Source organism: Panulirus ornatus, chromosome 20 (assembly GCF_036320965.1).
Source record: "Panulirus ornatus isolate Po-2019 chromosome 20, ASM3632096v1, whole genome shotgun sequence".
In the NCBI taxonomy this organism is placed as follows: Eukaryota; Metazoa; Arthropoda; class Malacostraca; order Decapoda; family Palinuridae; genus Panulirus; species Panulirus ornatus.
The window spans coordinates 40725853-40751283 of record NC_092243.1 but is presented as its reverse complement, the minus strand read 5'-3'; the positions used below and the strand labels follow the sequence as shown (position 1 = coordinate 40751283).

General features: G+C 46.4%; 1 protein-coding gene across 2 annotated transcripts in view; it reads right to left on the bottom strand.

Moving 5' to 3' along the window:
- LOC139755960 (tyrosine-protein phosphatase 10D-like) overlaps positions 1-25431 on the bottom strand; it is a 657464-nt gene that overhangs the window by 400742 nt on the left and 231291 nt on the right. For both annotated transcript variants that reach the window (XM_071674794.1, XM_071674795.1), the window contains exon 3: positions 6110-6388. In XM_071674794.1, the coding sequence (XP_071530895.1) occupies positions 6110-6388 (279 nt within the window). The remainder of the gene's footprint in view (positions 1-6109; positions 6389-25431) is intronic.

Genomic DNA, 25431 nt, shown 5'->3' with positions numbered 1-25431 from the left:
ACTGTTACCACACCACAACACATAACCTCCCCACACAACATGAGACACTGTTACCACACTACAACACATAACCTCCCCACACAACATGAGACACTGTTACCACACCACAACACATAACCTCCCCACACAACATGAGACACTGTTACCACACCACAACACATAACCTCCCCACACAACATGAGACACTGTTACCACACCACAACACATAACCTCCCCACACAACATGAGACACTGTTACCACACCACACATAACCTCCCCACACAACATGAGACACTGTTACCACACCACACATAACCTCCCCACACAACATGAGACACTGTTACCACACCACACATAACCTCCCCACACAACATGAGACACTGTTACCACACCACACATAACCTCCCCACACAACATGAGACACTGTTACCACACCACAACACATAACCTCCCCACACAACATGAGACACTGTTACCACACCACAACACATAACCTCCCCACACAACATGACACACTGTTACCACACCACAACACATAACCTCCCCACACAACATGAGACACTGTTACCACACCACACACATAACCTCCCCACACAACATGAGACACTGTTACCACACCACACATAACCTCCCCACACATGAGACACTCTTACCACACCACACATAACCTCCCCACACAACATGAGACACTGTTACCACACCACACATAACCTTCCCACACAACATGAGACACTGTTACCACACCACACATAACCTCCCCACACAACATGAGACACTCTTACCACACCACACATAACCTCCCCACACAACTTGAGACACTGTTACCACACCACACATAACCTCCCCACACAACATGAGACACTGTTACCACACCACACATAACCTCCCCACACAACATGAGACACTCTTACCACACCACACATAACCTCCCCACACAACATGAGACACTGTTACCACACCACAACACATAACCTCCCCACACAACATGAGACACTGTTACCACACCACACATAGCCTCCCCACAATATGAGACACTGTTACCACACCACACATAACCTCCCACACAACATGAGACACTCTTACCACACCACACATAACCTCCCCACACAACATGAGACACTCTTACCACATCACACATAACCTCCCCACACAACATGAGACACTGTTACCACACACACACATAACCTCCCCACACAACATGAGACACTGTTACCACACCACACATAACCTCCCCACACAACATGAGACACTGTTACCACACCACACATAACCTCCCCACACAACATGAGACACTGTTACCACACCACACATAACCTCCCCACACAACATGAGACACTCTTACCACACCACACATAACCTCCCCACACAACATGAGACACTCTTACCACACCACACATAACCTCCCCACACAACATGAGACACTGTTACCACACCACACATAACCTCCCCACACAACATGAGACACTGTTACCACACCACACATAACCTCCCCACACAACATGAGACACTCTTACCACACCACACATAACCTCCCCACACAACATGAGACACTGTTACCACACCACACATAACCTCCCCACACAACATGAGACACTGTTACCACACCACACATAACCTCCCCACACAACATGAGACACTGTTACCACACCACACATAACCTCCCCACACAACATGAGACACTGTTACCACACCACACATAACCTCCCCACACAACATGAGACACCACACATAACCTCCCCACACAACATGAGACACTGTTACCACACCACACATAGCCTCCCCACAACATGAGACACTGTTACCACACCACACATAACCTCCCCACACAACATGAGACACTCTTACCACACCACACATAACCTCCCCACACAACATGAGACACTGTTACCACACCACACATAACCTCCCCACACAACATGAGACACTCGTTACCACACCACACATAACCTCCCCACACAACATGAGACACTGTTACCACACCACACATAACCTCCCCACACAACATGAGACACTGTTACCACACCACACATAACCTCCCCACACATACTCCACACAAATGATCACTCTTACCACATACACACATAACCTCCCACACAACTGAAGTTACACACATAACCCCCACCACAGTACCAACACACTACTCCCACACAATGAGACACTTACCACACACACATACCTACCCACACAACTAGACCCACTGTTACCACCACAAAAACCTCCCCACACAACATGTGACACACCACACCAAATAACCTCCCCACACATAAAACACTATTACCTCCCACACAAATACACACAACATGAACCTTACCCCACACAATACTCCCCACAAACATACACACATGTACAACACACATAACCTCCCCACACAGAGACACTCTTACACACAGCCACACTACCTCCCCACACACATGTACACTTACCCCAACATAACCTCCCCACACAATAACACATAACCCACCACACAAATACACAACATAACTCTACCACACACACATAACCTCCCACACAATAACACATGTTACCACACCACACATGTACACACATAACCTCCCACACAAGTACACACATAACCTCCCCACACAAGTACAACACATAACCTCCCCACACAAGTACACACATAACCTCCCCACACAAGTACACACATAACCTCCCCACACAAGTACACACATGACCTCCCCACACAAGTACACACTAACCTCCCCACAAGTACACACAGTACACAACAATGACTTCCCCACACAAGTACACACATAACCTCCCCACACAAGTACACACATAACCTCCCCACACAAGTACACACATAACCTCCCCACACAAGTACACACATGACTTCCCCACACAAGTACACACATAACCTCCCCACACAAGTACACACATAACCTCCCCACACAAGTACACACATAACTCCCCACACAAGTACACACATGACCTCCCCACACAAGTACACACATAACCTCCCCACACAAGTACACACATAACCTCCCACACAAGTACACACATAACTCCCCACACAAGTACACACATAACCTCCCCACACAAGTACACACATAACCTCCCCACACAAGTACACACATAACCTCCCCACACAAGTACACACATGACTTCCCCACACAAGTACACACATAACCTCCCCACACAAGTACACACATAACCTCCCCACACAAGTACACACATAACCTCCCCACACAAGTACACACATAACCTCCCCACACAAGTACACACATAACCTCCCCGACACAAGTACACACATAACCTCCCCACACAAGCACACACATGACTTCCCCACACAAGTACGCACATAACCTCCCCACACAAGTACACACATAACAACCATCACCTATAAGGCACACACTACTCATGATAACACTATATACCAGGCCACTACTGAGGCAGCACTGTACTAACTACCCATAACGACCGACCACCTCATCACGTACCACAAACATCTGTATCACACACACACACACACACACACACACACACACACACACTTACCATCAAACAGTTCATGTTCAGGAAAATATGATATATTATAAGGAAAATATGATATACTACAATATGAGGAAAACATGATATATTAGAATATGAGGAAAATATGATATATTACAATATGATATCTTACAATATGAGGAGAATATGATATATCACAATATGAGGAGGATATGATATATCAGAATATAAGGAAAGTATGTTATATCACAATATGAGGATATGATATAACAATATGATAAAATATGATATATGAGAATATAAGGAAAATATATATTACAACATGAGGAAAACATGATACATTAGAATATGAGAAAAACATGATATATTAGAATATAAGGAAATATGATATATTAGAATATGAGGAAAATATGATATATTATAAGGAATATATGATATATTACAATATGAGGAAAACATGATATATTAGAATATGAGGAAAATATGATATATTACAATATGATATCTTACATTATGAGGAGAATATGATATATCACAATATGAGGAGGATATGATATATTAGAATATAAGGAAAGTATGTTATATCACAATATGAGGATATGATATAACAATATGAGAAAATATGATATATTAGAATATAAGGAAAATATATATTACAACATGAGGAAAACATGATACATTAGAATATGAGAAAAACATGATATATTAGAATATAAGGAAATATGATATATTAGAATATGAGGAAAATATATATCAGAATATGAGGAAACTATGATATATTAGCATATGAGGAAAATATGATACATTAGAATATGAGGAAGATACAATATATTAGAATATGAGGAAAATATGATAGAATATGAGGAGGATATATCAAAATGAGGAAAATATGATATATCAGAATATGATGAAAATATGATATATTAGAATATGAGGATAATATATTAGAATATGAGAAATACATACTAGAATGATGAAAATATGATCATTACAATATGAGGATAATATATTAGAATATGAGAAATACATACTAGAATGATGAAAATATGATCATTACAATATGAGGAGGATAAGGCATATTAGAATATGAGGAAAATAAGATATATTAGAATTTGAGGATAATATGATATATTTGAATATGAGGAAAATAGATTAGAATGAGGAGGATATGATATATTACAATATGAGGATATGATATATTAGAATAAGAGGAAAATATCATGTATTTGAATGAGGAAAATATGATATATTAGAAAATGCGGAAAATATGACATATTAGAATATGTGGAAAATATGATAAAATTAGAATATAAGGAAAATATGATACCTCAGAATATGAGGAAAATATGATACATCAGAATATGAGGAAAATATGATATATTAGAATATGAGGAAAATGATATATTACAGTATGAGGAGATGATATATCAGATTATGAAGAAAATATCATATATTAGAATATGAGGAGGATATGATATATTAGAATATGAGGACAATATGATATATGAGGAGGATATATCAGAATATGCGTGAAATATGATAGAATTAGAGGAAAATACGATACATTACAATGAGGAAAATATGATAGAATATGAGGAAAACATGATATATTAGAATATGAGGAAAATGTATTAGAATGAGGAAAATATGATACATTAGAATACGAGGAAAATATATTAGAATATGAGGAAAATATGATATATTAGAAAATGAGGAAAATATGATATATCAGAATATGAGGAAAATATGATCTATTAGAACATGAGGAAAATATGATATATTAGAATATGAGGAAAATATGATCTATTAGAACATGAGGAAAATATGATATATTAGAATATGAGGAAAATATGATATATTAGAAAATGAGGAAAATATATATTAGAATATGAGGAAAATATGATATATTAGAATATGAGGAAAATATGATATATTAGGATATGAGGAAAATATGATCCATTTGAACATGAGGAAAATATGATATATTAGAATGAGGAAAATATGATATATTAGAACATGAGGAAAATATGATATATTAAAACATGAGGAAAATATGATATATTAGAATATGAGGAAAATATGATATATTAGAATATGAGGAAAATATGATATATTAGAATATGAGGAAAATATGATCTATTAGAACATGAGGAAAATATGATATATTAGAATATGAGGAAAATCTGGTCTATTAGAACATGAGGAAAATATGATATATTAGAACATGAGGAAAATATGATATATTAGAATAAGAGGAAAATATGATCTATTAGAACATGAGGAAAATATGATCTATTAGAACATGAGGAAAATATGATCTATTAGAACATGAGGAAAGTATGATCTATTAGAACATGAGGAAAATATGATCTATTGGAACATGAAGAAAATATGATCTATTAGAACATGAGGAAAATATGATCTATTAGAACATGAGGAAAGTATGATCTATTAGAACATGAGGAAAATATGATCTATTAGAACATGAGGAAAATATGATCTATTGGAACACGAGGAAAATATGATAGAATATGAGGAAAATATGATATATTAGCCTAAGAGATGAACCACTGTATGTCCTCCTGGTAGGTGACCCCCCGCACAGCAGCAGGAGACTGTGGTCATCCTGGTAGGTGACCCCCTCCTCCCTACAGGAGCAGGTCAGTCAGGACTCACGTGTAGTGAAGTTGGAGGAGATGTAGGCAGCGCTCTCCTTGTTCTCGTAGACAGTGTACAGCTGAAGCTCGTAGGAGGCGCCTGGAGTGAGCTCCCGCAGGGTGAAGGGCAGCTGGGCCTCCGAGATGAACATGTTCTTGTTGCTGTTCTGTGGCTCAGAGAGTGGGATGACCTTCAGCTTGAAGGACGAGTACCGACCGTTGACTGGGGGGTCCCAGCTGACCAGGGCGCTCTTACCAGACCGTACCTGGATGGTCAGGTTACTGGGTGGTGCCGGTACTGTGGGGCAAGAACAGGAAGGGGTTATACTAGGGGCAGACATGGGTTATACTGGGGTACTGTGGGTTATACTGGGGGTACTGTGGGTTATATTGGGGTAGACATGGGTTATACTGGGGTACTGTGGGTTATACTGGGGGTACTGTGGGTTATACTGGGGGTACTGTGGGTTATACTGGGGGTACTGTGGGTTATACTGGGGAAACTGTGGGTTATATTGGGGTAGACATGGGTTATACTGGGGGTACTGGGGGAAGACATGGGTTATACTGGGGTTACTGTGGGGCAGACATGGGTTATACTGGGGTTACTGTGGGGCAGACATGGGTTATAATGGCGATACTGTGGGAGGATAAATTGGATGATGATAATGTTATAATCTTTACAGAGGTCAAGATGGTAGACGACAATTATGATGGTGAGTGATAAGACACACATTAGACACATTAGACACTGAGATATATTTTTCTCTCTCTTTTTTGAGGTTCCAGTCAAGAATAAAAGTCCACATCATCAAGGCTAGTCCCTAACTGAAATATTGAGACATGGGAAAGTATTTACGAATTTTAGAGGAAGTGAAAAACCTGCATTTAAAATGTGTCAGGTCATGGCTAATAGGAAAGACATGAGATGGTAGAGAGTTCCAAAGCTTCAATTGTGTAGGGGAAGGAGACAGTTATCAAAACGGCCCACCCTTGAGTTGCCAACAGTCAAACTGCAATCACCTGACGCAGCAGCTTGCCGTGTATTGCGTGGTCTAGCTAGTGACGGGGGCACACAAGCAGCTAGCTCTCGGGAGCAAACACCAAAGTAATACCTATAGAAAAGGGAAAAAGAACACTGCGGCGGAGGGTAAGAGGGTCAAGAATGGAAGTGAGCCTGGGACAGTTTATAATCGGACAGCTTTCGACTCCAGTCTGTCAAGTAAGGATGCACAGCTAGAACCATCCCAGATGTGAGAGCAGTACTACATACAAGGACGAATCAATCCCTTGTATAAACGGAGCAACTGTCCACAAGAAAAGAAATTTCGACCCCGAAATAGGACTCCCAGTTTCTTAGAGGTAGACTTAGCTACTCCTGTAATGTGGAGTTTCCAACAAAGATTGAATGTTATAGTGATACCAAGTTTGATTATTGATCAAGAGATGGAATTACAGCAACGTCAAAAGAGTCGCGAGTTGTGAGGAGGAAGAAACTGGGTCTTGGAAGCATTAAATCTAAGTAGACTTCGTCTAATACACCGAGATATCTTCTCCAGTTCTGACACTGAGACAATTATGTCAGACGAGATGCAGACTGAGTGAGAGAAGGAGCACAACTGAAGGATGTGGAGGAATGCAAAGTTGAGTCGTCATCGTATGAGTGCATTTGGTTATTTGTGGAAGGCAGGAAATCGTTGATGAAAGGGAACGAAAAAATGTAGGAGACAAGACAGAACCTTGGGGGGGACACCACTGTTGATGGAGAAAAGGGCGGAGGCTGATCCATCAACAACCACAGAGACAGATCGGCCGGAGAGGAAGCTAGATATGAAGGAGCAAAGTGAGGGAGGGAAATCAAAGGAGGGGAGCTTAGAGATGAGACCCCGATGCCACACCCTATCAAAAACTTTGGATATGTCAAGGGCAACTAAACAAGACTCACCAACATCTTTCAGGGATAATGACCAAACATTAGTAAATCAAGAATGAATATCAACACTGGATCTAACTTTCCGGAGGCCATATTGGTGATTAGAGACGACTGTGAGATTCAAGGTGTCTAAGGATATGGGAGCTGAGGAGGAGTTCAAAAACCTTGGAAATGGTAATGTCAAAGCAATAGACCGATAGTTATAGAGGTCAGAACGGTCACCCTTCTTCGGGAGGGGATGTATCACTACATGCTTCCATGGAGAAGGAAAAGTTTTGTTTTTTAAACAGAGAAGGAACAGATTGTTGGGTGGTTGGTGGAGGAAGGTGGTGTTGGAAGCCGCAGCCCTCAGGCCCCCACAGCCTGGCTGGTGTGGTACACTTTGTAGGTACTTGTCCAGTGAACTTGTCTACCGTGCAGCATCCCAGGCTGTTTCTGATGATGGTACATGGCAAGGTCTTGGGCCCCGCAGGTTTAAGGTGTTCTCTCTTTTTGTACATATGACACCTTGGGAATTTAGGGGTAGCACTTTAATGACTTCCAAACCTATCCTGCCAGTAAGAAGATTATAAGGAATTTTCCAAGTGTAGCGAACGATATACACCTCCCGCCTGCGCTTCAGAGACCACAGCCCCAGTGGTGCCAACCGTTCCTTTACAGGTATATCCGAGTCGTGAAGGCTCTCTGAAGACGTTCAAGTTTTGCAGTTTCACCATCCCCCTGGACCGTTCTTATTACACAACAATGTTCTGTTCGTAAGAATATCAGTGTTTTGAAGGATATCATCATTGCTTTTTTGTAACAAGGTCTTGAAAGTTTGCAGGATCCATTCAATCAACCCATCTGGTGGAGGCAACTGTTAGGTTTTGTTGTGTACAATGTAGGTAATGTTCTTATATATCATTACTTCCAGGCCTTTACCAATATTGAGTCAAGACGTAAGTGTGTGTGTGTGTGTGTGTGTGTGTGTGTGTGTGTGTGTGTGATATTCTGTACTGATCTTAATTTCTTCATTTTCCACATACTGGAGGAGCTGAAACTTATCTTCAGTCAAGAGCAGGTTGCTCTCGGTGGCCCATTGGAAGATTTTATCTATGACTGTTAAGTCCTGCAGGCACTACAAATACTATGGACTGCTAAGTGAGAAAATGATATATATATATATATATATATATATATATATATATATATATATATATATATATATATATATATATATCCCTGGGGATAGGGGTGAAAGAATACTTCCCACGTATTCCCTGCGTGTCGTAGAAGGCGACTAAAAGGGGAGGGAGCGGGGGGCTGGAAATCTTCCCCTCTCGTTTTTTTTTTTTATTTTCCAAAAAAGGAACAGAGAAGGGGGCCAGGTGAGGATATTCCCTCCAAGGCCCAGTCCTCTGTTCTTAACGCTACCTCGCTAACGCGGGAAATGGCGAATAGTTTGAAAGAAAAAAGATATATATATATATATATATATATATATATATATATATATATATATATATATATATATATATATATATACACTAGGACAAGGCCCGTGCCAGACCATAAGATGTGGTGGTCAAACAGACCTCGAGGCGGCGACGAGGATGAAGACGTCTGCAGCCATGGTCCGTGTGGTGGATGAGGTGGAGGCCAGGTCAGGTGGAACAGTCTCTCACAGCAGGTCGCCTCCACACAATACTCTACCCTACACCCTACACCGCTGTCCATAGTCATGTTGACGCCCTCCTCACAATATACTACCCTACACCCTACACTGCTGTCCATAGTCCTGTTGACGCCCTCCTCACAATACACTACCCTACACCCAACACTGCTGTCTATAGTCCCTGTTGACGCCGTAATCCAATTCATGCAACACTATGAAATCAAACGAGTCTACCTTAAGACAGGGATGCGCCTTACACAGAGTCTGATCAACGAGTGACGTAACCTGTGACGTCATGCATATTGATGCTATATACTGTACATCTTGTGTACAGTGCAGTGCATCAGGCAGGTGTGCAGTGTTGTGCAGGTGTAGGGAAGGTGTACGTCCCGTACAGGTGTCAGGAAGCAGCTACCACTTTATCTGGCTACACCAGCAGTGGTCTACCACATGGTATACTCCCCACCTGGCCACACCAGCAGTGGTCTACCACATGGTATACTCCCCACCTGGCCAAACCAGCAGTGGTCTACCACATGGTATACTCCCCACCTGGCCACACCAGCAGTGGTCTACCACATGGTATACTCCCCACCTGGCCAAACCAGCAGTGGTCTACAACATGGTATACTCCCCACCTGGCCACACCAGCAGTGGTCTACCACATGGTATACTCCCCACCTGGCCACACCAGCAGTGGTCTACCACATGGTATACTCCCCACCTGGCCACACCAGCAGTGGTCTAACCACATGGTATACTCCCCACTGGCCACACCAGCAGTGGTCTACCACATGGTATACTCCCCACCTGGCCACACAGCAGTGGTCTACCACATGGTATACTCCCCACTGGCCACACCAGCAGTGGTCCACCACGATATACTCCCCACCTGGCCACACAGCAGTGGTCTACCACATGGTATACTCCCCACCTGGCCACACCAGCAGTGGTCTACCACATGGTATACTCCCCACCTGCCACACCAGCAGTGGTCCACCACGATATACTCCCCACCTGCCACACCAGCAGTGGTCCACCACGATATACTCCCCACCTGCCACACCAGCAGTGGTCTACCACATGGTATACTCCCCACCTGGCCACACAGCAGTGGTCTACCACATGGTATACTCCCCACCTGGCCACACAGCAGTGGTCTACCACATGGTATACTCCCCACCTGGCCACACAGCAGTGGTCTACCACATGGTATAACTCCCCACCTGGCCACACCAGCAGTGGTCCACCACGATATACTCCCCACCTGGCCACACAGCAGTGGTCTACCACATGGTATACTCCCCACTGGCCACACCAGCAGTGGTCTACCACATGGTATACTCCCCACCTGGCCACACAGCAGTGGTCTACCACATGGTATACTCCCCACCTGGCCAAACCAGCAGTGGTCTACCACATGGTATACTCCCCACCTGGCCACACAGCAGTGGTCTACCACATGGTATACTCCCCACTGGCCACACCAGCAGTGGTCTACCACATGGTATACTCCCCACCTGCCACACCAGCAGTGGTCCACCACGATATACTCCCCACCTGCCACACCAGCAGTGGTCCACCACGATATACTCCCCACCTGGCCAAACCAGCAGTGGTCTACCACATGGTATAACTCCCCACCTGGCCACACCAGCAGTGGTCTACCACATGGTATACTCCCCACCTGGCCAAACCAGCAGTGGTCTACCACATGGTATACTCCCCACCTGCCACACCAGCAGTGGTCTACCACATGGTATACTCCCCACCTGCCACACCAGCAGTGGTCTACCACATGGTATACTCCCCACCTGGCCACACCAGCAGTGGTCTACCACATGGTATACTCCCCACCTGCCACACCAGCAGTGGTCTACCACATGGTATACTCCCCACCTGGCCACACAGCAGTGGTCTACCACATGGTATACTCCCCACCTGGCCAAACCAGCAGTGGTCTACCACATGGTATACTCCCCACCTGGCCACACAGCAGTGGTCTACCACATGGTATACTCCCCACCTGCCACACCAGCAGTGGTCTACCACATGGTATACTCCCCACCTGCCACACCAGCAGTGGTCTACCACATGGTATACTCCCCACTGGCCACACCAGCAGTGGTCTACCACATGGTATACTCCCCACCTGCCACACCAGCAGTGGTCTACCACATGGTATACTCCCCACTGGCCACACCAGCAGTGGTCTACCACATGGTATACTCCCCACTGGCCACACCAGCAGTGGTCTACCACATGGTATACTCCCCACCTGGCCACACCAGCAGTGGTCTACCACATGGTATACTCCCCACCTGGCCAAACCAGCAGTGGTCTACCACATGGTATACTCCCCACCTGGCCACACCAGCAGTGGTCTACCACATGGTATACTCCCCACCTGCCACACCAGCAGTGGTCTACCACATGGTATACTCCCCACCTGGCCACACCAGCAGTGGTCTACCACATGGTATACTCCCCACCTGCCACACCAGCAGTGGTCCACCACGATATACTCCCCACCTGCCACACCAGCAGTGGTCTACCACATGGTATACTCCCCACCTGGCCACACAGCAGTGGTCTACCACATGGTATACTCCCCACCTGGCCACACCAGCAGTGGTCTACCACATGGTATACTCCCCACCTGGCCACACCAGCAGTGGTCTACCACATGGTATACTCCCCACCTGCCACACCAGCAGTGGTCTACCACATGGTATAACTCCCCACCTGGCCAAACCAGCAGTGGTCTACCACATGGTATACTCCCCACCTGCCACACCAGCAGTGGTCTACCACATGGTATACTCCCCACCTGGCCACACAGCAGTGGTCTACCACATGGTATACTCCCCACCTGGCCACACCAGCAGTGGTCTACCACATGGTATACTCCCCACCTGGCCACACCAGCAGTGGTCTACCACATGGTATACTCCCCACCTGGCCACACCAGCAGTGGTCTACCACATGGTATACTCCCCACCTGGCCAAACCAGCAGTGGTCTACCACATGGTATACTCCCCACTGGCCACACCAGCAGTGGTCTACCACATGGTATACTCCCCACCTGGCCACACCAGCAGTGGTCTACCACATGGTATACTCCCCACCTGGCCACACCAGCAGTGGTCTACCACATGGTATACTCCCCACCTGGCCACACCAGCAGTGGTCCACCACGATATACTCCCCACCTGGCCAAACCAGCAGTGGTCTACCACATGGTATAACTCCCCACCTGGCCAAACCAGCAGTGGTCTACCACATGGTATACTCCCCACCTGGCCACACAGCAGTGGTCTACCACATGGTATACTCCCCACCTGGCCACACCAGCAGTGGTCCACCACGATATACTCCCCACCTGGCCACACTAGCAGTGGTCCACCACGATATACTCCCCACCTGGCCACACCAGCAGTGGTCTACCACATGGTATACTCCCCACCTGCCACACCAGCAGTGGTCTACCACATGGTATACTCCCCACCTGGCCACACCAGCAGTGGTCTACCACATGGTATACTCCCCACCTGCCACACCAGCAGTGGTCTACCACATGGTATACTCCCCACCTGCCACACCAGCAGTGGTCTACCACATGGTATACTCCCCACCTGGCCACACAGCAGTGGTCTACCACATGGTATACTCCCCACCTGCCACACCAGCAGTGGTCTACCACATGGTATACTCCCCACCTGCCACACCAGCAGTGGTCTACCACATGGTATACTCCCCACTGGCCACACCAGCAGTGGTCCACCACGATATACTCCCCACCTGGCCACACCAGCAGTGGTCTACCACATGGTATACTCCCCACCTGGCCACACAGCAGTGGTCTACCACATGGTATACTCCCCACTGGCCACACCAGCAGTGGTCCACCACGATATACTCCCCACCTGGCCAAACCAGCAGTGGTCTACCACATGGTATACTCCCCACCTGGCCAAACCAGCAGTGGTCTACCACATGGTATACTCCCCACTGGCCACACCAGCAGTGGTCTACCACATGGTATACTCCCCACCTGGCCACACCAGCAGTGGTCTACCACATGGTATACTCCCCACCTGGCCACACAGCAGTGGTCTACCACATGGTATACTCCCCACCTGGCCACACCAGCAGTGGTCTACCACATGGTATACTCCCCACCTGGCCACACCAGCAGTGGTCTACCACATGGTATACTCCCCACCTGGCCACACCAGCAGTGGTCTACCACATGGTATACTCCCCACCTGGCCACACCAGCAGTGGTCTACCACATGGTATACTCCCCACCTGGCCACACCAGCAGTGGTCTACCACATGGTATAACTCCCCACCTGGCCAAACCAGCAGTGGTCTACCACATGGTATACTCCCCACTGGCCACACCAGCAGTGGTCTACCACATGGTATACTCCCCACCTGGCCACACCAGCAGTGGTCTACCACATGGTATAACTCCCCACCTGGCCACACAGCAGTGGTCTACCACATGGTATACTCCCCACTGGCCACACCAGCAGTGGTCTACCACATGGTATAACTCCCCACCTGGCCAAACCAGCAGTGGTCTACCACATGGTATACTCCCCACCTGGCCACACAGCAGTGGTCTACCACATGGTATAACTCCCCACCTGGCCAAACCAGCAGTGGTCTACCACATGGTATACTCCCCACTGGCCACACCAGCAGTGGTCTACCACATGGTATACTCCCCACTGGCCACACCAGCAGTGGTCTACCACATGGTATACTCCCCACCTGCCACACCAGCAGTGGTCTACCACATGGTATACTCCCCACCTGGCCAAACCAGCAGTGGTCTACCACATGGTATACTCCCCACCTGGCCACACAGCAGTGGTCTACCACATGGTATACTCCCCACCTGGCCAAACCAGCAGTGGTCTACCACATGGTATACTCCCCACCTGCCACACCAGCAGTGGTCTACCACATGGTATACTCCCCACCTGGCCACACAGCAGTGGTCTACCACATGGTATACTCCCCACCTGGCCACACAGCAGTGGTCTACCACATGGTATACTCCCCACCTGGCCAAACCAGCAGTGGTCTACCACATGGTATACTCCCCACCTGGCCACACAGCAGTGGTCTACCACATGGTATACTCCCCACCTGGCCACACAGCAGTGGTCTACCACATGGTATACTCCCCACCTGGCCACACAGCAGTGGTCTACCACATGGTATACTCCCCACCTGGCCAAACCAGCAGTGGTCTACCACATGGTATACTCCCCACCTGGCCACACAGCAGTGGTCTACCACATGGTATACTCCCCACCTGGCCACACAGCAGTGGTCTACCACATGGTATACTCCCCACCTGGCCAAACCAGCAGTGGTCTACCACATGGTATACTCCCCACCTGGCCACACAGCAGTGGTCTACCACATGGTATACTCCCCACCTGGCCACACAGCAGTGGTCTACCACATGGTATACTCCCCACCTGGCCACACAGCAGTGGTCTACCACATGGTATACTCCCCACCTGGCCAAACCAGCAGTGGTCTACCACATGGTATAACTCCCCACCTGGCCACACCAGCAGTGGTCTACCACATGGTATACTCCCCACTGGCCACACCAGCAGTGGTCCACCACGATATACTCCCCACCTGGCCACACCAGCAGTGGTCTACCACATGGTATACTCCCCACCTGCCACACCAGCAGTGGTCCACCACGATATACTCCCCACCTGGCCACACAGCAGTGGTCTACCACATGGTATACTCCCCACCTGGCCAAACCAGCAGTGGTCTACCACATGGTATACTCCCCACCTGGCCACACCAGCAGTGGTCTACCACATGGTATACTCCCCACCTGGCCACACCAGCAGTGGTCTACCACATGGTATAACTCCCCACCTGGCCAAACCAGCAGTGGTCTACCACATGGTATACTCCCCACTGGCCACACCAGCAGTGGTCTACCACATGGTATACTCCCCACCTGGCCACACAGCAGTGGTCTACCACATGGTATACTCCCCACCTGGCCACACAGCAGTGGTCTACCACATGGTATACTCCCCACCTGGCCAAACCAGCAGTGGTCTACCACATGGTATACTCCCCACCTGGCCACACAGCAGTGGTCTACCACATGGTATACTCCCCACCTGGCCACACAGCAGTGGTCTACCACATGGTATACTCCCCACCTGGCCACACCAGCAGTGGTCCACCACGATATACTCCCCACCTGCCACACCAGCAGTGGTCCACCACGATATACTCCCCACCTGCCACACCAGCAGTGGTCCACCACGATATACTCCCCACCTGCCACACTAGCAGTGGTCCACCACGATATACTCCCCACCTGGCCACACTAGCAGTGGTCCACCACGATATACTCCCCATCTGGCCACACAGCAGTGGTCTACCACATGGTATACTCCCCACCTGGCCAAACCAGCAGTGGTCTACCACATGGTATACTCCCCACCTGGCCACACAGCAGTGGTCTACCACATGGTATACTCCCCACCTGCCACACCAGCAGTGGTCTACCACATGGTATACTCCCCACCTGGCCACACAGCAGTGGTCTACCACATGGTATACTCCCCACCTGGCCACACCAGCAGTGGTCTACCACAATGGTATCCTACACGTGGGTGACATCATCACGTAGTGGTGTGAGTGCTGTACAGTGCATCTGTCATGGTATTGTCACATGCTAAACCCACACGTCTTGTAAGGAAGTAATGTAGTGTACTGTTTCTCGCAGCTCGTCATCTTACCTGTTGGGTACCAGGCACCTCGTACTGATGCCACACGTTACCGTGTGTGTGACCGTACCTGGCAGCTCCTGCTGTACCATTGCTGGGGGCCTGGACAGCACTACTGTCCTCCTGACGTCTCACACACACACACAGCTGGCCTCCCACGGACCCTGCCCCAGCACAAGTCTCTATATCATTCCTCCTACATTGCTGTGGTCTTATATCCGCTGGTTTATATATTGGCGCAATAACCAAGTTATTGATGTACGTGATCAACACTCCTGATATATCCTGGGAGGACTGTAGTGGTACTGAGGATATGAGTTAATGTATAACTTACAACTCACAACTCCAGCTCATTGTTGTCCTTCCTATCGTGTTATATCTGTGTAGGTTGTCATCTACGTCTCAACCTGTATGTCATCTTGAGCTCTGTGTTGGTGAAGGTTGCAAGTATTGTGGGCCTCCAACAACAAACTCAGTGTTGGTGAAGGTTGCAAGTATTGTGGGCCTCCAACAACAAACTCAGTGTTGGTGAAGGTTGCAAGTATTGTGGACCTCCAACAACAAACTCAGTGTTGGTGAAGGTTGCAAGTATTGTGGGCCTCCAACAACAAACTCAGTGTTGGTGAAGGTTGCAAGTATTGTGGACCTCCAACAACAAACTCAGTGTTGGTGAAGGTTGCAAGTATTGTGGACCTCCAACAACAAACCATGTACAAAATGGAGTTTGTTTGTAGCGTTGGTAAAGGTATCGTGTAGCTGGGACTTTATGTTCTGGTGGCAGGTTTGACGATATCATGTGTTCGTCGTGTGGTCTGCTGTGGTTGGGTGGGGCCACACACCTGAAGTTAGTCTTGAGAACCTCTCACTGTACTGGACAGCGAGGTCTGTCTGAAGTCGTCCAGTCTTGTTGTTAGGATCAAACGAACACACTTGTTGTATGTGAGCTTGACGTTGTTCAGGTTGTGTGTTGTTTGTGTGATGTGTGTGTGGTTGCTGTGTGTGTGCTCACCCCACCATGAAGAGCCTCACTCCAGCTGTTGGTGCAACGACATATTCCTCAAGTATCATGTCTACTTCCTAAAGCGGTAGACTCTACCACTCTACCTGTCGCGGGGATTACATCTCGGGCTATCATCTACTGATCAGTCTTTCAACCAGACATGGTTCTGCAGGGCAAAATGTTGACCTAGGCGGGTCCTCGCTGCAGGAAGGAGAAAGTCTCATGACATTCTTTTTTTTTTTTTTTTTTTTTTTTTTTTTTTTTTTTTTTTTTTTTTTTTTTTGGTGAAGGTTACAAGTATTGTGGACCTCCAACAACAAACCATGTACAAAATGGAGTTTGTTTGTAGCGTTGGTGAGTGTATCGTGGTAAGGCTGCAGGACTTGATGTTCTTGGTGGCAGGTTTGACGACTATTCTGGTGTTCCCGTCGTTGTGGTCCGCTGTGGTGGTGGTGGCGGACCAGCAGCACCTGGAAGTTAGTCTTGAGAACCTTCCTCACTGTACAGGACAGCGAGGGTCATGTCTGGAAGTCGTCCAGTCTTCGTCTGTTCTAGAGATCAAGACGAACACTACTTGTTGTATGTGAGGCTTGACGTGTGCTGTTCAGGTTGGCTGGTGTGTGTGTGTGTGTGTGTGTGTGTGTGTGTGTGTGTGTGTGTGTGTGTGTGTTGCTGTGTGTCGTGCTCACCCCACCATGTAAGGAGCCTCACTCCACTGGTGTCAACAACATATTTCCTCAAGTGATCATGTCTACTTCCCTGAGCGGTAGACTCTACCACTCTACCCTGACGCGGGATCTACACTCCTCCAGGCATCATCATCTACTGATCCAGTCTTTCACCAGACATGGTTCTGCCAGAGGCATATGTTGACCTAGGCCGGGTCGCTCGGCTGCAGGGAAGGAGAAAGTCTCATGACATTCTGTGGTATTTGTGTATGGCTGTGCGAGTGAGCGTCCGCTGCACACATCCACGTCTTCGCTAACAGATATGTGAAGAGCCGTAGTTCCCTGGAACCTGGTGTACCAGGCATGTAATACCTGGCTCCTGCTGGTGTACCAGGCATGTAATACCTGGCTTCTGCTGGTGTACCAGGCATGTAATACCTGGCTCCTGCTGGTGTACCAGGCATGTAATACCTGGCTTCTGCTGGTGTACCAGGCATGTAATACCTGGCTCCTGCTGGTGTACCATGCATGTAATACCTGGCTCCTGCTGGTGTACCAGGCATGTAAAACCTGGCTCCTGCTGGTGTACCAGGCATGTAATACCTGGCTCCTGCTGGTGTACCAGGCATGTAAAACCTGGCTCCTGCTGGTGTACCAGGCATGTAATACCTCCGTCACTTATCTTTATGTCTTTCTAACTATATGTTTTCCATACATTACGATAAATTCTATTTCATTTCCTTTCGCTGTGTCATCAGGTGTACTGTACACCTGACCACACCACCCACTGCTACGTTGTACACCTGACCACACCACCGACTGCTACGTTGTACACCTGACCACACCACCCACTGCTACGTTGTACACCTGACCACACCACCCACTGCTACGTTGTACACCTGACCACACCACCCACTGCTACGTTGTACACCTGACCACAACACCCACTGCTACGTTGTACACCTGACCACACCACCCACTGCTACGTTGTACACACGGGAACATCCACCACACAACAACCAGAAGCAATCCGTCTCTTTTTATCGCTAAAGTCAAGATGAACATTGGATGCCCACTCCGGTTATGGGTCCACAAAGCTATGAAATGGACGAAGTAACACTTGACCAAGTACAAAGAAAGTCTACAAAACTAATTCCAACAGCAGAGAACCCTAGATACAGTATGAGGAGCGACTGCTATGACCAAACATCTCTCTTGGGAAGTGAAGACTGTGTGTGGCGTCCGTCACCTTACAACTCTTGACAATTATATATATTTCTGTAATCCCAGACAATATTGTCTCTTGTGCTACAGGACTGAAACTTAAGGGTAAAAGAAACAAATAAAACGTGGCAACAAGTTTCTTTACAAGATGAATCACTGACAACTGGAACAAGTTAGAGGAACATTGTTACTGGAACAATGACGAATATGTTCGAGGATCAGTACACAATCAATATAGTTACCGATCATGTGGTCAGGTATACACACAAATATAATGATATATTTCCTCTCAACCTAACCTCAGAGAACTATGACGCCCTTGATTGAAACCATGTCAGAGTGTAGTATGAAACCATGTCAGAGTGTAGTATGAAACCATGTCAGAGTGTAGTATGAAACCATGTCAGAGTGTAGCATGAAACCATGCCAGAGTGTAGTATGAAACCATGTCAGGGTGTAGTATGAAACCATGTCAGAGTGTAGTATGAAACCATGTCAGAGTGTAGTATGAAACCATGTCAGAGTGTAGTATGAAAACATGTCAGAGTGTAGTATGAAACCATGTCAGAGTGTAGTATGAAACCATGTCAGAGTGTAGTATGAAACCATGCAGAGTGTAGTATGAAACCATGTCAAAGTGTAGTATGAAACCATGTTCAGAGTGTAGTATGAAACCATGTCAGAGTGTAGTATAAAACCATGTCAGAGTGTAGTATGAAACCATGTCAAAGTGTAGTATGAAACCATGTCAGAGTGTAGTATGAAACCATGTCAGAGTGTAGTATGAAACCATGTCAAAGTGTAGTATGAAACCATGTCAGAGTGTAGTATGAAACCATGTCAGAGTGTAGTATGAAACCATGTCAAAGTGTAGTATGAAACCATGTCAAAGTGTAGTATGAAACCATGTCAGAGTGTAGTATGAAACCATGTCAAGTGTAGTATGAAACCATGTCAGAGGTGTAGTATGAAAACCATGTCAGAGTGTAGTATGAAACCATGTCAAAGTGTAGTATGAAACCATGTCAGAGTGTAGTATGAAACCATGTCATAGTGTACTATCAAACCATGTCAGAGTGTAGTATGAAACCATGCCAGAGTGTAGTATGAAACCATGTCAGAGTGTAGTATGAAACCATGTCAGAGTGTAGTATGAAACCATGTCATAGTGTACTATCAAACCATGTCAGAGTGTAGTATGAAACCATGCCAGAGTGTAGTATCAAACCATGTCAGAGTGTAGTATGAAACCATGCCAGAGTGTAGTATGAAACCATGTCAGAGTGTAGTATGAAACCATGCCAGGGTGTAGTATGAAACCATGTCAAAGTGTAGTATGAAACCATGTCAGAGTGTAGTATGAAACCATGTCAGAGTGTAGTATGAAACCAAGCTAGAGATGAGATTAAACGACTTGAATCTATCTATCTTACAAAAGAGAATATAATGATTCAAAGTGATCACAGGTGTTGACCATCTTGATACATCAAGATACCTAAGACTTGACTTGTCTGATTGTACTTGTAGTGATGGTTCCAAACTTGTGGGCAAACAACTGATCTCGAATGAGATGGAGTACTTTACCCTCCACAGGATTGTCAACATATGGAGGAAAATGGCAGGTAGGGGTGGGTGAAAGCAGTACTGTAGTTACGTGTATGAACAGACCTGACAAAATACATGGCTTTAAGTGCAAGGTTTTCGTTATGTGCGCCTCCATACTCACAAGCTGCAGGTTAGTCTCGATCAATGATATGTATGTTGTTGTGTGACCGTTCACTACAGTCATGTGTGAACGTCTGGTATCTTACACGAACTCTAACCACCTCAAAAGATCCCAGTGGTTTGTTGCCCCTCGAAATTCCTTTGTATTTCTTTGTCTTCGTGTGATGAATTTCAGTGATCGAATGGAAAGAATGCGCCTTGATGTTTCACAATTCCTGGAGAGAGAGAGAGAGAGAGAGAGAGAGAGAGAGAGAGAGAGAGAGAGAGAGAGAGAGAGAGAGAGAGAGAGAGAGAGAGAGAGAGAGAGAGAGAGAGAGAGAGAGAGAGAGAGAGAGAGAGAGAGAGAGAGAGAGAGAGAGAGAGAGAGAGAGAGAGAGAGAGAGAGAGAGAGAGAGAGAGAGAGAGAGAGAGAGAGAGAGAGAGAGAGAGAGAGAGAGAGAGAGAGAGAGAGAGAGAGAGAGAGAGAGAGAGAGAGAGAGAGAGAGAGAGAGAGAGAGAGAGAGAGAGAGAGAGAGAGAGAGAGAGAGAGAGAGAGAGAGAGAGAGAGAGAGAGAGAGAGAGAGAGAGAGAGAGAGAGAGAGAGAGAGAGAGAGAGGTGGGTGTTGCCACAGGAGGGGAAGTGTCGCCAGGCCACGTTACAACATAACGTAACAACAGAGGAGATGAACCATGAATCAGACACCTTGGTTATGTGTGGCCAGGCTACACCTCACGTCACGTCACATTGTTCTCTGCAGTAACACCCTCCTCCTCCTCCTCCTCCTCCTCCTCCTTGTCTCACTCTCTCTAACATACAATTACAGACATGTCTGTGTGTCCGTACGTCTTATGTATCTTTATAACATGGTGTTGACATGTCCTGGCTGTACACCTGCTCGTACAGTTGTGTACTTTACATCATCATCATCATCATTATTCATCATCATCATCGTCATCATCATCATCATCATCATCATACAACTTTGTGAAGGTGTCAACCAACACCCACTTGCTACAGTGGTGCCTCAGTGTGTCTCCTACCATCTCCACCAGCCCCACAGAACCATCACCTTGACACACTGGCTTCCTCCTTTGTTGTGTCCTCCAGCGGCCACCAGTCCACCCACCCACCAAGGACCCGCCACACCGTCAACTTGGCTCCTGAACATGAAAGTTCTCACTACGAGTTCCGCCACCTTGCTCACCCCCTCCATGGTCGTCATTATCCCCCGTAGGTCTGTCCATGGTCGACATTATCCCCCGTAGGTCAGTCCATGGTCGTCATTATCCCCCGTAGGTCTGTCCATGGTCGACATTATCCCCCGTAGGTCAGTCCATGGTCGTCATTATCCCCGTAGGTCAGTCCATGGTCGACATTATCCCCCGTAGGTCAGTCCATGGTCGACATTATCCCCCGTAGGTCAGTCCATGGTCGACATTATCCCCCGTAGGTCAGTCCATGGTCGTCATTATCCCCCGTAGGTCAGTCCATGGTCGACATTATCCCCCGTAGGTCAGTCCATGGTCGACAATATCCCCCGTAGGTCAGTCCATGGTCGTCATTATCCCCCGTAGGTCAGTCCATGGTCGTCATTATCCCCCGTAGGTCAGTCCATGGTCGTCATTACCCCCCGTAGGTCAGTCCATGGTCGACATTATCCCCCGTAGGTCAGTCCATGGTCGTCATTATCCCCCGTAGGTCAGTCCATGGTCGACATTATCCCCCGTAGGTCAGTCCATGGTCGTCATTATCCCCCGTAGGTCAGTCCATGGTCGACATTATCCCCGTAGGTCAGTCCATGGTCGACATTATCACCCCGTAGGTCAGTCCATGGTCGACATTATCCCCCGTAGGTCAGTCCATAGGTCGTCATTATCCCCCGTAGGTCAGTCCATGGTCGACATCATCCCCCGTAGGTCAGTCCATGGTTGACATTATCCCCGTAGGTCAGTCCATGGTCAACATTATCCCCCGTAGGTCAGTCCATGGTCGACATCATCCCCCGTAGGTCAGTCCATGGTCGACATTATCCCCCGTAGGTCAGTCCATGGTCGACATTATCCCCCGTAGGTCAGTCCATGGTCGTCATTATCCCCCGTAGGTCAGTCCATGGTCGACATTATCCCCCGTAGGTCAGTCCATGGTCGACATTATCCCCCGTAGGTCAGTCCATGGTCGTCATTATCCCCCGTAGGTCAGTCCATGGTCGACATTATCCCCCGTAGGTCAGTCCATGGTCGTCATTATCCCCCGTAGGTCAGTCCATGGTCATCATTATCTCCGTAGGTCAGTCCATGGTCATCATTATCTCCGTAGGTCAGTCCATGGTCGACATCATCCCCCGTAGGTCAGTCCATGGTCATCATTATCTCCGTAGGTCAGTCCATGGTCATCATTATCCCCCGTAGGTCAGTCATGCTACTCCACGTCCACACTCACTCTACCCACCTACTTCCTGAGCTTCCTGGTGTACTAGAAATTTCTGGAAATAATTCATCCAAAGAAGAAAACATACAAGAAATTCAAATCAATGGGATCCGATGAAAATCGCCAGGAATTAATCAAAATCCAGAGATAGTGTAAGAAGGTTATAAGACACAGTAAACGTGACGATGAAAAAAGAATATCCTTGAAAGTTAAAAATAATAATCCTAAGGAATTCTTTAAATATATAAGACAAAGGATGACAGTAAAAGATGGAATTGGACCATTACGAAACGAACATGACACATTAACTACTGACGACAAGAAAATGGCTACCACATTACATTATTATTCTTCTTACCTCCGTGTTCACAAGTGAAGATACATCTCGAATGTCGCAACCAAGGAAAATGTTTCAAGGATCTGATGAAGAAGAGTTGAAGGTTAGAGAAATAAAGAGTTCTGAAGTACTCAAATAAGGACCTCTGAAGTACTTAAATAAGGAGCTCTGAAGTACTTAAATAAGGAGCTCTGAAGTACTTAAATAAGGAGCTCTGAAGTACTTAAATAAGGAGCCCTGAAGTACTTAAATAAGGAGCTCTGAAGTACTTAAATAAGGACCTCTGAAGTACTTAAATAAGGAGCTCTGAAGTACTTAAATCAGGAGCTCTGAAGTACTTAAATAAGGAGCCCTGAAGTACTTAAATAAGGAGCTCTGAAGTACTTAAATAAGGAGCTCTGAAGTAAGTACTTAAATAAGGAGCTCTGAAGTACTTAAATAAGGATCTCTAAAGTACTTAAATAAGGAGCTCTGAAGTACTTAAATAAGGAGCTCTAAAGTACTTAAATAAGGAGCTCTGAAGTACTTAAATAAGGAGCTCTAAAGTACTTAAATACCTGGACCAATCAAATCCTAACATATCCAACGGCCCAGATAACTTAGCTCCATGATTTTCAAAAGGAGGTCAGGGGACAGCTGATATACACCATAACAAAAATAGTCAACCAATCTCTATCGGATGGTCAGGTGCCAACTGACTGGAAACTAGCAGATGTTACTCATATATATAAAAAAGGAGACAAAAAGTGTGTCTTGAACTACCGCCCAATTAGCCTTACGTCAATGTTAGGAAAAATGATGGAAAAAATAATACGAGAAAAAAATGTCACGTTTCTAGATCACAAAATCATATCGGACAACCAACACGGTTTCCACAATAGATGATCCTACCTCACGACTTTGCTGGAATCTATCAGAAATGGGACGAAAATTTACCGTCTGACGTTGTATATTTAGATTTCCAAAAGGCTTTCGATGAAGTACCTCACAAGAGACATTTACATAAACTCAAAAGCACACGGAATGGGTGATGAACTTTGTACATGGATCAGAGACTGGCTTACCAGGTGAAAGCAGAGGGTAGTGTTAAACGGCGAAGCCTCAGGTTGGCTTGGCGTCACGAGTGGTGTGCCACAGGGGTCGGTCCTAGGCCCAATTCTCTTCATAACATACATTGATGACCTAGAACTCGGTCTCATATGTAAGATCTCCAAATTTGCTGATGATAGTAAACTAGGAGATAGAGCTGTAAACAGGCGGGACTGCGAAATGATTAGAAGTGATCTTAACTTACTCGCAGAGTGGTCAGACAGATGGCAAATAAAGTTTATTGTAGACAAGTGTGAAGCTATGCACTTTGGAGACAAGAATGTACGTTGCGACTACATACTATTCGAAAACTCACTAACTAAAGTAAATGAAGAAAAGGACCTTGGAGTTGTCATTAGCAACAATTTGAAATACACTAAACAGTGTTAAGCAGCTAGTAAAAAAGGCAAACAAATGTTAGGTTTCACAGCCATCAATAGATTACAAGACACCAGAAACAATTCACTCTATAATTCTCTATCAAGATCACACCTTAAATATGCAGTCCT